The sequence below is a fragment of the Lithobates pipiens genome, unplaced genomic scaffold, assembly GCF_037356315.1.
Source record: "Lithobates pipiens isolate NorthernLeopardFrog02 unplaced genomic scaffold, aLitPip1_a1.2 Scaffold_28, whole genome shotgun sequence".
NCBI lineage: Eukaryota > Metazoa > Chordata > Amphibia > Anura > Ranidae > Lithobates > Lithobates pipiens.
Window position 1 is genome coordinate 207,692,190 of NW_027507789.1, and position 16,060 is coordinate 207,708,249.

The 16,060-nt window shown below is 42.4% G+C and overlaps 1 protein-coding gene across 2 annotated transcripts in view; it reads left to right on the top strand.

Annotated features, from left to right (window-relative positions):
* LKAAEAR1 (LKAAEAR motif containing 1) overlaps positions 1 to 7,764 on the top strand; it is a 121,921-nt gene extending 114,157 nt beyond the window's left edge. For both annotated transcript variants that reach the window (XM_077460381.1, XM_077460382.1), the window contains 2 exons: positions 4,757 to 4,879; positions 7,605 to 7,764. In XM_077460381.1, coding sequence (XP_077316507.1) covers positions 4,757 to 4,879; positions 7,605 to 7,667 — 186 coding nt within the window. In that variant the 3' untranslated portion in view covers positions 7,668 to 7,764. The remainder of the gene's footprint in view (positions 1 to 4,756; positions 4,880 to 7,604) is intronic.
* Positions 7,765 to 16,060: the final 8,296 nt, after the last annotated feature.

The window sequence follows — 16,060 nt, forward strand, 5'->3', positions numbered from 1 at the left end:
GTTCAATTGCTTGGTAACACAAATTGCTAATCAGCCAATCACATCATGGTAGCAACTCAATACATTTAGGCATCTAGACGTGGTGAAGAAAGTGAAAATCTCCAGTGAGCGGCATTTGTGTGGAGGAAAATGCCTTGTTGATGTCAGAGGTCAGAGGAGAATGGGCAGACTGGTCCCAGATGATAAAAAGGCGACTCAACCACTCGTTACAACCAAGGTGTGCATCTCTGAACTCACAACACATCGAACTTTGAAGCAGATGGGCTACAGGAGCAGAACACCACATCGGGGGCTGCTCCTGTCAGCTAAGAACAAGAAAATGAATCTACAATTCACACAGGCTCACTAAAATCATACAAAAGAAGATTGGAAAAGCGTTGTCTGGTCTGATGAGTCTGGATTTCAGCTGCGACATTCAGATGGTGGGGTCAGAATTTGGTGTAAACTACATGAAAGCATGGATCCATCCTGCCTTGTATCACCGGATCAGGCTGGTGGTGTAATGGTGTGGGGGGGGGGGATATTTTCTTGGCACACTTTGGGCCCCTTAGTACCAATTCAGCATCTTTTAAACACCACGACCCTCCTGAGTATTGTTGCTGACCATGTCCATCCCTTTATACCTACAGTGCACCCATCTTCTGATGGCTCCTTCCAGCAGGATAATGCCCCATGTCACAAAGCTCCAATCATCTCACCACTGGACAATGAGGTCCCTGTCCTCCAATGGCCTCCACACTCACCACATCTCATCCAATAGAGAACCTTTGGGATGTGGTGGAAAGGAAGATTCATAGGATGGATGTGCAGCCGACAAATTTTCAGCAACTGCGTGATGCCATCATGTCACTATGGACCAAAATCACAGAGGAATGTTTCCAACACCTTGTTGAATCTATGCCAGGAAGAATGAAGGCAAAAGGGGGTCCAACCCGGTACTAGCAAGGGGGACCTAATAAAGTGTCTGGTGAGTGTATGACGTCATAGGGGTCAGTGGGAGGAGTCACAATATCCAACACACCTCAGAAAGCTCATCTATGCATTTCCACGTGGCTCTGCAGCTTCTTGTCACATGTTCCTTTACCTTCCCTCCATCTGCATGCTTTTTTAGCTTTGATTGTAGTGTTTCTTTTAAGTTTTTTTTTTTTTCCCGTTCAGACCTCTGACTGTACAGATACCTGGAATGTGTACAAGCAGTTAGGAATAATTGCTCTTGTCATCTCTCAGGCTGCGGAGGTGCTGACAAGTCCTAAATAATTGAAAAGGCAGTTTTTCAGGAACAAGCATCTATCATGAAATATAAATTGTTTTCACATGTAAGCGGGAGAAGCTGTATTCATGGCACAGTCAGAAGTTTCTACAATGGTTACATGTTTCTATACCTGGCTTTTTACACAACGTAAAAAAATAAAAGAAAAGCGAATAAAAAAAAAAAAGTGTAAAAGTTTTCCAATCTGTACCCATATTTTTCGTTTTCAAAACGATTTTTTTTTTCTCTTTATTTTATGGAAGCGGTAGTACAATACATAATAGTTCCTGTCATTTAAAAGGGATATTTTGAGCTCGGAACTTCACTTTTAAATGACGGCATTTATTACGTTTTTGTTTAGTGGAAACATTTAAAAGGGGCGTGTTTATAAAATAGTCATAAACTAATTATAAAATAATTCTCTTAGCAATTTGCCAAGTAAAGGTCCAACTAAATTCATTCTGTGAAAATCATGCACAAAAATGAATACTATTGGGCTATTTCCTTTGTTGGTCACGTTTTTTTTTTTTTTTTCTATAATTTAACCCCTTCGTGCCTAAGGGTAAAATAAAATCTTAATGCCTAAGCACAATTTTGCAACTTTGACCTGTGTTAGCAAAACTGCACATATCATCACTACTTTGTACATCCAGGTGGATTATACCACGTTTTTTTTCAATACAAATACTAATTTTAAAGAAAAATCCTGTCCAAAAAAATACTGACCCTGACTTGTGACCTTGACCTTTGACCTTTGACCCTGAAATCACTATACCTGGCAATGACCTAGATCAGTGATGGCGAACCTTGGCACCCCAGATGTTTTGGAACTACATTTCCCATGATGCTCATGCACTCTGTAGTGTAGCGGAGCATCATGGGAAATGTAGTTCCAAAACATCTGGGGTGCCAAGGTTCGCCATCACTGACCTAGATCAAACCTTGATCTAGGCATTTTTTAAATGTTTTTATTTAATTTTTTTTTTTTCCATCTCTGTAAGAACAGAGAATGATACAATGTATCTCTCTCGTCCATTTACAGAGACAGAAAACATGGGAGCGGGCTTCACAGTGACTGATCACTTTGATGGCCAATCAGAGGCTATTACAGTGATCAGGTGACCCAATCATCCTTAGAACGGAGCCCAGGGCTCTCGATGAGACCCGGTCTCTATGATGGGAACTCGCCACGTGGTGCGCTACCAGCACAAAAGGAGATACGCAAATGTGTGGCCCTACGGAAAAAAAGCCAAGTCCATTGGGGCCGCATATTTGCCTACGGTCGGCATGAAGGGGTTAAACAAAATTCCTATGATACTCAGTACCATCTAGTGGTCGGATGCAGTACTTTCCCATTTTAAATCCATTAAAAGCATTCGACCTGCACAGGAAATAGCCTAATAACATTTGGGGTTTTTTTTGGCCAACTCCCACAGAATGAATGCACATGCAGTTTCACTGGGTGAAGTGCTATGCATTTTTTTTTTTTTTAAGTCCATTAAGGTGTTCTGTGAGGCTAATTCCTATTCGCTAGGAACCACGATCCACCACTTCCTCTAGGTCAGTCCCCCTACAGTTAGAAACACATATAGGGAACCCCTTGATCGTCCCCTAGTGTTAACCCCTTCCCTGCCAGTGACATTTTTACAGTAATCAATGCATTTTTATATATTTTTTTTATTTATTTATTTTTATTTTTTTATAGCATTGATCGCTGTATAAATGCCAGTGGTCCCAAAAATGGGTCAAGTGTCCGATGTTTCCGCCATAATGTCCCTATAAAAATCGCAGATCGCTGCCATTACTAGTAAAAAAAAATTATAATAAAAATGCTATAAATCTATCCCCTATTTTGTAGACGTTATAACTTTGCGCAAACCAATCAATATACGCTTTTTTTTTTTTTTTACCAAAAATATGTAGAAGAATACATATTGGCCTAAACTGAGAAGAAAGAAATTTGTTTTTTGTTTTTTTTAAAATAGCGATATTTATTATTGCAAAAAGTACAAAATATTGTGTTTTTTTCCAAAATTGTAGCTCTTTTTTTGTTTATAGCGCAAAAAATAAAAACCGCAGAGGTAATCAAATACCACCGAAAGAAAGCTCTATTTGTGGCAAAAAAAAAATTTGTTTGGGTACAGTGTCGCATGACCGCACAATTGTCAGTTAAAGCGATGCAGTGCCGTATCGTAAAAAATGCTCTGGTAAAACCTTCTGGGGCTGAAGTGGTTAAATAGGGTTATTATTATTATTACTATTATACAGGCCCCGGACATTCAGCAGCCCAAATCTTCCGGGACTGAGGTGGTTAAGGGAACAGGATCTTTATTTTTATTCTTTTGGGATTAACAAACGCTTTAACCTTTTGATCACCCCTGATGTTTTACCCCTTCACAGCCAGGGTCATTAATAGAGTAACAGTGCATATTTTTAGCACTGATCACTGTATTGGTGTCGCTTGTTCCCAAAAAGTGTCAGTTAGTGTCAGAATGACCGCCGCAAAATCGCAGTCCCGCTATAAGTCGACTGATCGCCATCATTACTAGTAAAAAAATAATAATAGAAAAATCTAGTATTTATCCCAGTTTTAGACACTATAAAATTTACGCAAACCAATCAATATATGCTTATCATGATTATTTTTACCAAAAATATGTAGCAGAATACAGATTGGCCTAAATTGATGAAGAAATCTTGAAATTGTTTTTGGATATGTTTTATAGCAGAATGTAAACAATATTGCCCCCCCCCCCCCCCCAAATTATTGGTCGCAAAAAAATGTAAAAAAGCAAGCAAAGGACATACATTTTATTTGGGTACAGTGTTGCATGACCGAGCAATTGTCAGTTAAAGTGCCGCAGTTCCGTATCATAAAAAGGTGGCTTGGTCATGAAGGGGGTAAATCTTCTGGAGGTTAAGAGGTTAAAGTTATGGGACTCCTAGTTAAAGCTCATGCCTTTTGCCATATCAAAAATTACCCTCCAACATCCATACTGGTCCTGATTGGATGTCAATGGCTGGAGCTGGTTCGTTAGTACTCCACAAATTGGGCCCACTCTCAGGGAGGAACAGGTACTCCACATAAATAAGGACCTTATTTATGTGGAGTACCTGTTCCTCCCTGAGAGTGGGCCCAATTTGTGGAGTACTAACGAACCAGCTCCATCTCCATCTCCATATATCACAGTACAGATCTATTTGGTATCTGCTCACCTCAGTCCATTTAATCGCAGTCAAAGTTCTTGAGTCCTGATGAAGAGGGAGTGTCTTTGGCCCTGGAAACACATTGGCTTTATTTTGCTATAAATCAATGTTATCATACTAATACCTTGGACTTTTAGATGTTTGTTTGCTACTCACATTGCTTATGTGTAGGTTTCTATTATTGTCTGTGTTCCTATTGGCAGATTTCCTTTCATTTTATGTCCTCTGCACAGCAAAAAAAATGTGAAGGGAATCTCTGTCGGGTTTTTATTGCTAACAGAGATGCTCATTATTTTCCAGGCTCAGGAACTGAACAATCTCATCTCTTGCCAACCCACTGCCCGGGATGCCATCAGACTGGAAGTTTTCCTGCCACCTAGGACACATACGGCGGACTCTCGGGACTCATTAAGGCGAATTCAGGTGAGGCCAGAGTAGTACGTTTATGGAAATGAGCTTCTACACAGCACAGGAGCAGCGTTGCCAACCTCTCCAAGTGGAATTTACTGACAGGACGCTAAACGTTTACTGACCGCACCAATTTTTACTGGCATAATACATGTAATTTACTGACGGAGCCCATTTTTTTTATTGGCACTTCAAAAAAATTGCCAAAAATTACAGTTTTCAGTGCAAATATCAATATTTAAAGCGTAACTCCACTTTTGTTCAGAAAAAAACATTCCGCTCAGGGTGATCTCTGTACATTGCAAGGATTATAACAACCTTTGTTGCAGATTTCTACCTTTTTATTATTCTGAAGAATTCCCTGTTCGTTCCTCTGTGCTCAGTGGATCTAATGGGAGTGGTTTCATAATTATCAGTCAGCTGTGCAGCTGCAGAGCACTAATGAGGAAAGCTGCTGCCTGCATCCCTTTAGACATGTTCCTATTGGAAATATTTCACCAAAACTGACATTTCTGTTGCAGGGGCTGCCTGAAATCTGACCTGTATTTTAGGCAGACTTCTGGGAAAATTGGTGAGCCAATCACACAAGCAGGAAATGTTTCTGGGGGGTGGTCAGTACACATTCTGTATACAGAACACCTCCATGTAGCCATATTGTATTGCATTTAAAGAAAATGACAGCGGCTGCAGATTGAAAAGGAAAGGTCATTTTTAATAACATTCAATTACAATAGGACTTGTGTCGCAAATGTATACGCTATATTATTTTTTTCTTTAGTTGCTATTTTTTTTCCCCATGAAAGTGGAGTTACCTTTTAACCGCTTCAGCCCCGGAATGATTTACCCCCTTCCTGACCAGAGCACTTTTTGCAATTTGGCACTGCGTCACTTTAACTTTTGCACGGTCGCACAACGCACCTAAACAAAACGGATGCCCTTTTTTCCCCCACAAATAGAGCTTTCTTTTGGTGGTATTTGATCACCTGTGCGGTTTTTATTTTTTGCGCTTTAAACAAAATTTTGAAAAAAAAAATATTTTTAACTTTTTGCTTTAATAAATATCCCCCAAAAATATATATAAAAAAATGCAATAAGCGTATATTGATTGGTTTCTGCAAAAGTTATAGCATCTACAGAATAGGGGATATATTTATGTCATTTTTATTATTATTAATTTATTTTTTACTAGTAATGGCGGCAATCTGCGATTTTTAATAGGACTGTGGCATTATGGTGGACACGTCGGACAATTTTGACACATTTTTGGGACCATTGGCATTTATACAGTGATCAGTGCTATAAAAATGCATTTATTACTGTAAAAATGTCACTGGCAGGGAAGGGGTTAACACTAGAGGACGATCAAGGGGTTAATTGTGTTCCCTAGTGTGTGTTCTAACTGAAGGGGGGAGGGGACTGTGTAGGAGAGATGACAGATCGCTGTTCATACTCTGTATAAACAGACGATCTGTCTCTTCTCCCCTCAGAGAACCGGAAACTGTGTTTACACACACAGATCCCGGTTCTCAGTGTGCCCCGAGCGATCGCGGGAGCCCGGCGGTGATCGCGACCGCCAGGCACTAACATCAGCTCCGTGGGTGAGCAGGGGGCGCGCACGCGCCTCTGGAGGCATAGTGGCCAAAAAAGGAAGCGACGTAAGATACTGGCGATTTGCGCAGCCAAGCCATGTTGCCGCAGTAAAACTGCGGCGGCTGGTCTGCAAACAGTTAAGCTACAAACATGAAGCTAGTGTGATTAGGCTAGTATAACTCAGCGCAGAGTACCCTCTTACATCAGAGTCTGCAGGGTTCCCCTTTGCAGTGCAGGGGAGAACTCTGTTAAACCTTATGTAAAGGGGAACGCTGCAGGTCATGATGTAAAGGGGAACGCTGCAGGTCATGATGTAAAGGGGAACTCTGATGTAAAGGGGGACGCTGCAGATCGTGATGTAAAGGGGAACGCTGCAGGTCACGGTGTAAAGGGGAACGCTGCAGGTCACGGTGTAAAGGGGAACGCTGCAGGTCATGATGTAAAGGGGAACGCTGCAGATCATGATGTAAAGGGGAACGCTGCAGATCATGATGTAAAGGGGAACGCTGATGTAAAGGGGAACGCTGCAGATCATGATGTAAAGGGGAACGCTGCAGATCATGATGTAAAGGGGAACTCTGATGTAAAGGGGAACGCTGCAGATCATGATGTAAAGGGGAACTCTGATGTAAAGGGGAACGCTGCAGATCATGATGTAAAGGGGAACTCTGATGTAAAGGGGAACGCTGCAGATCATGATGTAAAGGGGAACTCTGATGTAAAGGGGAACGCTGCAGATCATGATGTAAAGGGGAACTCTGATGTAAAGGGGAACGCTGCAGATCGTGATGCAAAGGGGAACGCTGCCGACTCTGGTGTTAAATTGGGTTGAGAATTCCTAATGCAATCATGTAAATGAGAACACCAAACAGACATCTGAAGAGTCAGGTGTCTTTCACCATTCAATCTTAAACTGGGAGAAAGCAGAAGATAGCCAACGCTTTTCAGGGGCCAAATAATTTTATCTGGAAATAATGGTTGAGTTATTGTATGCATGAGGTACTGTATTGGTGTAAAAGTGAGGAGTCCCCAGGCTCAATAAATAACCAACTCCATCCTTTGTATATTTGTGTTCTGCGCCTTGCTTTTACCCTCCCGGGGGGGTGGTAAGTGTACAGTGCACTACTGACTATTTCTTGTCATTTTACAGAGGGAACGTGTAGAAGATCTCTTAGAGGATGACCAAGGGCTCCTAACAAATCGTATCTTGTGACTGTAACCAGGAGCAGAGAAACCATACAATGTTCCATTCCACTGTATCCTGTGTCCTTCCGCCTCCGCTTCTTATTAAAGTCTATTTATGCATAGAAGTGCCGATCTCTCTGTCAATAAGGCTTGTCATTCCTGAGTCACTCTGACACATCAGACAACAGCATTTATATCAATAAGGTGGATCTATACAGTTTTACCGATTACCTTTAAGGAACTTGTAACTTTAGATTTCAGTGCCACCTACTGGATGAGTTTCTAATGACCGCTAAATTCCCATCACTCCCACCTACAATTCCTACAGAGGATTGTGTTTTCAGAAATGCAAGTGTTCTAATAGAGGTGAGAAGCCATACAAACGCTCTTCTTCCACTCAAATGGGATTTTGCAGATCAAGATTTTCAGACAAAAACTATTGATTTTTAAGGTACATGTTAGTTAGATATCTCTGACTGTGTTGGACGTGTACCTAGTGAAGTGGCTGCATTCTCAGTGATGTCACCGGTCTCTAATGAATGGATAGGCTGTATACTCAGTGATGTTACTGGTCTCTAGTGAATGGATAGGCGGCATTCTTAGTGATATCACCGGTCTCTAGTGAATAGATAGGCGGCATTCTCAGTGATGTCACTGGTCTCTAGTGAATGGATAGGCTGCATTCTCAGTGATGTCACCAGTCTATAGTGAATGGATAGGCGGCATTCTCAGTGATGTCACCGGTCTCTAGTGAATGGATAGGCTGCATTCTCAGTGATGTCACCGGTCTCTAGTGCATGGATAGGCTGCATTCTCAGTGATGTCACCGGTCTCTAGTGAATGGATAGGCTGCATTCTCAGTGATGTCACCGGTCTCTAGTGAATGGATAGGCTGTATTCTCAGTGATGTCACCGGTCTCTAGTGAATGGATAGGCTGCATTCTCAGTGATGTCACCGGTCTCTAGTGAATGGATAGGCTGCATTCTCAGTGATGTCACCGGTCTCTAGTGCATGGATAGGCTGCATTCTCAGTGATGTCACTGGTCTCTAGTGAATGGATAGGCTGCATTCTCAGTGATGTCACCGGTCTCTAGTGAATGGATAGGCTGTATTCTCAGTGATGTCACCGGTCTCTAGTGAATGGATAGGCTGCATTCTCAGTGATGTCACCGGTCTCTAGTGAATGGATAGGCTGCATTCTCAGTGATGTCACCGGTCTCTAGTGCATGGATAGGCTGCATTCTCAGTGATGTCGCCAATGTCTGGTGAATGGATAGGCTGCATTCTCAGTGATGTCGCCAATCTCTAGTGAATGGATAGGCTGCATTCTCAGTGATGTCATCGGTCTCTAGTGAATGGATAGGCTGCATTCTCAGTGATGTCATCGGTCTCTAGTGAATGGATAGGCTGTATTCTCAGTGATGTCATCGGTCTCTAGTGAATGAATAGGCTGAATTCTCAGTGATGTCACCGGTCTCTAGTGAATGGATAGGCTGTATTCTCAGTGATGTCACCGGTCTCTAGTGAATGAATAGGCTGCATTCTCAGTGATGTCACTGGTCTCTAGTGAATGAATAGGCTGCATTCTCAGTGATGTCACCGGTCTCTAGTGAATGAATAGGCTGTATTCTCAGTGATGTCACCGGTCTCTAGTGAATGAATAGGCTGTATTCTCAGTGATGTCACCGGTCTCTAGTGAATGAATAGGCTGCATTCTTAGTGATGTCACCGGTCTCTAATGAATGGATAGGCTGTATTCTCAGTGATGTCATACATTTTTTTTTTCCTTCCCTTTTCATTAGTGGCTCTGTTATGTTGTTACCTGGGCTGTTTATCTCGTTCGTATTCTCGTTTTTTTTTTATTTATCTTACATCCATATTTATGGATAAAGTATGAATATATAATAGATTATATTGTCATTTAGGTCTGGCTGTACCATTTCATATGTTTTTATCCTCCATATTTTCTCTATATATTTTTGTATTATTACTTTTTACACTTCGTTATTTGTTTTTGAAATAAAAGTTTTTGATTGTTAAACAATGATAAGAAAATGGTATTGAACTGATAAAGCACAATTTGTGTGTGAAACATGTAAGTCTCCCTTGCTTGTACATGTAGTGCTCCTCATGTTCTTCATGGGTTTATGTGAAGAAAGGCATTTGGATCTCAGTTTGGTGTGCAGCCATCTGGACTTTCCTTTCATTATTGCTTCTGGGTGAGCTCCCTGCAGTGAGGGGATCATGCTGTTGGAGTCGGCTCAGCTGTGAGCAGCATGGACCTCTTGTTTTCAGTGATGTCGCCAGTCTCTAGAGAATGGATAGTCTGCATTTTCAGTGATGTCACTGGTCTCTATGAATGGATAGGCTGCATTCTCAGTGATGTCACTAGTCTCTAGAGAATGGATAGGCTGCATTCTCTGTGATGTCACTGGTCTCTATGAATGGATAGGCTGCATTCTCAGTGATGTCACTGGTCTCTAGTGAATGAATAGGCTGAATTCTCAGTGATGTCACCGGTCTCTAGTGAATGGATAGGCTGTATTCTCAGTGATGTCACCGGTCTCTAGTGAATGAATAGGCTGCATTCTCAGTGATGTCACTGGTCTCTAGTGAATGAATAGGCTGCATTCTCAGTGATGTCACTGGTCTCTAGTGAATGAATAGGCTGCATTCTCAGTGATGTCACTGGTCTCTAGTGAATGGATAGGCTGTATTCTCAGTGATGTCACTGGTCTCCGGTGAATGGATAGGCTGCATTCTCTGTGATGTCACTGGTCTCTAGTGAATGGATAGGCTGTATTCTCAGTGATGTCACTGGTCTTTAGTGAATGGATAGGCTGTATTCTCAAGGATGTCACTGGTCTCTAGTGAATGGATAGGCTGCATTTCAGCTACTTTTAAGCACGGTGGTATTTCCATACTAAAGTATCCACACACTTTGGGATTGGCATCTTTTCGATTTGGGACTTGGGAAGATAATTGGATTTGTTTTCAATCTAGCCCATTCACTCAGTTGAATTCAATTTTTTGTTTCACATTCACTTTTTGGAACCTGAGAGAGACTGCTGATTATATATTTACTTTCTTGTGAGTTTTTCCTTTTCAGATCATATACACATTGTGTTTGAATTGCATTGTTTATATTTTTGGATTAAGCACATATAGTCTTAAGATATTTTGTATATCCACATGCGTTACAGGTCAGTCTAAACCACACACCTGTTTCCAATTTACCCATTGTGTTCACATTGGGCAACATTATTTTGTATTATATTTTATACCACTGTGGGTTTTTCCACCCTTTACCTAGAATCAGCGCACCTTTACACCATCAATCACTTTTCATTCCTAGTATTCGGGGTTTTTCAGGTGCAGCAGACTTAATTGAATTGTCAGTGCTTCCCTACCAACTACACACACACACATCTCTTTTGGTTTGACTGCTAGTAACATTTAATGGTTAAATGCATTTAAAACATAATATAATATAGAAAGAAGCTGAAGAGAATCATTGACTATTCACAGACCTCTAGATTTCTCAGTTCCTGTATTGTAAGCTGTAATACAGTGTCTTGAAAAAGTGTTCATACCCAGTGGCGGCCGGTGGAATTTTTTTTTGTGAGAGGGGGGGCGGCAAACATTATGCCACCGACATCAGGTCAGTCGCACTTACCCCATCGTGGCTTCCCATGCGCGGCGGCCTCCCTTTCTCCTGCTGTTCACAGGTCTCCACAGCAGTGGGGAATTCCGCTTCACCTCTCATTTTCGGCGGCCAATCAGAGTCTTCTCTTTTCGGCCAATCAGAAAACGTGTCTCAAACCCGCTTCTGATTGAGGATCAGTTGAATTTTTCCAAATGTTACAAGAAAAAACATGAATGTATTTTATTGGGATTTTTGTGATAGACCGGTGATGGCGAACCTTGGGACCCCAGATGTTTTGGAACTACATTTCCCATGATGCTCATGCACTCTGCAGGGTAGTTGGGCATCATGGGAAATGTAGTTCCAAAACATCTGGGGTGCCAAGGTTCGCCATCACTGTGATAGACCAACACAAAGTGGCACATAACTGTGAAGTAGAAATAAAACGATAAATGATTTTCCAATTTTTTTTACAAATAAATATGTGAAAAGTGTGGTGGGGGCATTTGTATTCAGCCCCCTTTACTCTGATACCCCCTAACTAAAATCCAGTGGAACCAATTGTCTTCAGAAGTCACCTAATTAGTAGATAGTCCATAGATTCCTGAATATAAATACAGCCAATCTGAGAAGCCCCCAGAGTTTTTCTTTTAGAAAACCTTGGTGAACACACAGCATCATGAAGGCCAAGGAACACACCAGACAGGTCAAGGATAAAGTTATGGAGAAGTTTAAAGCTGGGTTAGGTTATGAAAAGAATATGCCAAGCTTTGAACATCTCACAGAGCTCTGTTCAATCCATCATCCAAAAATGGAAAGAGTATGGCACAACTACAAACCTACCAAGACATGGCCGTCCACCTAAACTGACCGGCCGGGCAAGAAGAGCATTCATCAGAGAAGCAGCCAAGAGGCCCATGGTAACTCTGGAGGAGCTGCAGAGATCCACAGCTCAGGGGGGAGAATCTGTCCACAGGACAACTATTAGTCGTGCTCTCCACAAATCTGCCCTTTATGAAAGAGTGACAAGAAGAAAGACATTGTTGAAAGAAAGCCATAAGAAGTCCCATTTGCAGTTTGTGAGAAGCCATGTGGGGGACACAGCAAACATGTAGAAGAAGGTGCTCTGGTCAGATGAGACCAAAACTTTTTGGCCTAAAAGTAAAATGCTATGTATGGTGGAAAACTAACATCACCCTGAACACACCATCCCACTGTGAAACATGGTGGTGGCAGCATCATGTTGTGGGGATGTTTTTCTTCAGCAGGGACGGGGAAGCTGGTCAGAGTTGATGTGAAGATGGATGGAGCCAAATACAGAGCAATCTTAGAAATCTGCAAAAGACTTGAGACTGGGGTGGAGGTTCACCTTCCAGCAGGGCAACGACCCTAAACATACAGCCAGAGCTACAATGGAATGGTTTAGATCAAAACATATTCATGTGTTAGAATGGCCCAGTCACAGTCCAGACCTAAATCTAATTGAGAATCTGTGATGAGACTTGCAAATTGCTGTTCACAGATGCTCTCCATTCAATCTGACCGTTGTTGTGCAAAGAAGAATAGGCAAAAATGTCCCTCTCATGATGTGCAAAGCTGGTAGAGACATCCCCAAAAAGACTTGCAGCTGTAATTGCAGTGAAAGGGGGTCCTACAAAGTATTGACTCAGGTGGGCTGAATACAAATGCACCCCACACTTTTCATATTTTTATATGTAAAAAATGTTGAAAACCATTTATCATTTTCCTTCCACTTCACATTTATGTGCCACTTTGTGTTGGTCTATCACATAAAATCTGAATAAAATACATTTACGTCTTTGGTTGTAACATGAGAAAATGTGGAATATTTCAAGGGGTAGGAACACTTTTTCAAGGCACTGTATATGAACTATTCAACAGCCTATTTGTTATGCTGAGTTATATTGATAATGAATACATTGTTATGGCCTTTGAGACTGTTGAGGATTTCCCATATGCATCCAGCTTTCAGCTATCTCCTTGTTGTCCCTAATATGGAGATAAGACGGCACAGCATTTAAGTACAGCAATCCAGGAAGCAGTCAGTCATCTAACACTCACACTGGGATATGTCTTTCATCCAGCTCCATCTTTCCAGACAGATAACAATCTACTGCTTTTTTTCCCTCCACTGTTAGAAGCTAATGGAGTCAAGTCTGCTTTTCCACACCCAAATCATTCATAGAAGACCGTCCAAACACAATTTTGTATTCTCAGGCCTCATGATCACACAGTTAAAAGAGCTTTCCCCCACCATGATTATTCAGTTCCTTTTTCAACTTCCCTGTAGTTAAAATGCAAAAGGTTCATGCAAACATTTTATTTTCATATTATCACAGGGAAGAGTCAACTTGTACCTAGCACAATATACACTCTAGGGCCATTACATCCACTATCTGGCCAATATTATAGGGGAACCCTTCAGACGATTGAATTTGGGTCTTTCCGATGACAAATGCTGTTAATATGACAGCATACAAAGACCCTTTAAGCCCTTGTACACACGGTCGGACATTCCGACAACAAAATACGGTCAGATTTTGTCCGACAGATTATGTCCAAAACTGGTGTTGCATACACACGGTCGGACGTTATTTCGTTACGACGGGACAAAGTTCAGGCTAGTAGTCAATAGCTTTGGTCTAGGAATTTGACCTGAGCATGCGTGGCACTTTGTCCGATCATTTGTAGAGAATTCCGATCGGAAAAAGTCATGTTGCCGGAAAATTTTATAGCCAAGCTCTAAAACTTTGTCGGTCGGATATTCCGACGGAAACAGTCCGATGTAGCCCACACATGGTCGGATTATCCCACAACGCGGTCCGATCGGACATTTTCCGTCGGAATGTCCGACTGCGTGTACAAGGGCTTAGACTTTTGTGTACTATTGAGGTAGGCCCATTTCTGATGCAGCGTGACTGCTGCACCCCCATCCACATAGCCTGTTCGGTGTGGCGGAAGTAGAGTGTCCTGCACCGAGCCCTAACCTCAACCCTACTGAACACCTTTGGGATGAAATGTAATGCTGAATGTAAGACAAGTCTTCTCTTCCAACATACCTGACCTCACAAATGCCTTTTTGACTGAATGGGCAAAAATTCCCAGAGACATTCCAAAATATTGTGGAATGCCTTCCCAGAGTGAAGGATATTATAGCCTCAAGAATGGAATGACTCCATATTTAGGCTACTTTCACACTGAGGCGGATGGGCGCCGGCGGTAAAGCAGCGCTATTTTTAGCACTGCTTTACCAGTGTCTTAGCAACGCCATTTGGCCACTAGCGGGGCAATTTTAATCCCTGCTAGCGGCCAAAAAAGGGTTAAAACTGCCCGCAAAGTGCCGCTGCAGCACTGCCCCATTGTTTTCAATGGGAAGGGGTGCTTTAGGAGCGGTGAATACATCACTCCTATAGCGTTGCAAAAATGCGGCTTGCAGGACGGTCAAAAATGCCCTCAGCCTTTCACACTGGAGACACAGGAGAGGCTCTTTACAGGCACTACACAGATGCTGTTTTTAGCACTGTAGGGCCTGTAAAATGCCTCAGTGTGAAAGTAGCCTTATAGTCACGGTTTTGGATTGGAAGGTCCAACACTTTTACATAGATGTGATAGATTTTGATTTCCCTCCTGATCACATACTTTCTTTCCATATATACGGTAATTTTTATTATGACCATTCAGAAACTTAGCTGTCCCTGCTTTCTATGAGCTTTTAACCACTTGCCCACCATCAGCTTAAAGCGGAGTCCCATCCAAAAGTGGAACTTCCGCTTATTTGTGTCCTCCCCCCATCAGGTGCCACATTTGGCACCTTTTGGGGGGGGGGGGGGGGTAGACCTGTTTTTGACAGGTACCCTGTCACCACTTCCGTCAGACCTCGCCATGGCAAGGTACATCAGAAGTCTGGCCCCCTCCCCTCCTTTCTCCACCGCTGAACCAATTGGAATGCACAGCACGCTTCACACGTGCGCAGTAGGGAACCGGGTGTGAAGCCGAAAGGCTGCACTGCCAGGTTCCCTTACCGGCAATGGAGGCGGCTGCACCCGATCTGAAGATTGGCTTTGGTGCCAACATTGCAGGCACCCTGGACAGGTAAGGGTCCATATATTAAAAGTCAGCAGTTGCAGTATTTATAGCTGCTGACTTTTACTTTTTAGTGGGGTAGACAGACCTCAGCTTTAACATATACTGCTAGTCCCGTACGTCCTGGGGGAAATTCCTGGTTTACAGGCGTGTGCGCCCCCTACTTTTTATGCTGTGGTTGGACACAGCACAATTGTGTCAGCAGGCTCGCAGCCAATGATTTTGGCTGTGAACCTGCTGATGGCTGTGGCCGACCACAGTACAGAGATCGGTGTGTGTGTTAGCGAACACACAAGCCAGATCTGGCTGGTTCTGCTTTCAACCCTCACTTAGCCCCCTGTTAACACTGAATGTGGCTGTGAAATCATGCAATTTCACTTAGAATCAAACCCGCATGTCAGTGCGACTTAAGGTGCAACTTGGCTGACATCTGTGCGACTTCATGCACAGACATCCAAGTCGCATCTGAAATCGCCAAAAATAGCACAGGAACTTATTTCAAAGTCGGCGTCACACTGATTTAAACAGTTCCATTGCCGACAATAGGGTTTATCTTGTCATGCAATTTGGACCTGTCAAATCGTATGATTAGTTGCATCGGTATTAATGAGGGCTTAACTTTAGAGCTGAGATTAGGAAGTAAAGCTAGCAAGTCTGTGAGAAAAATTGG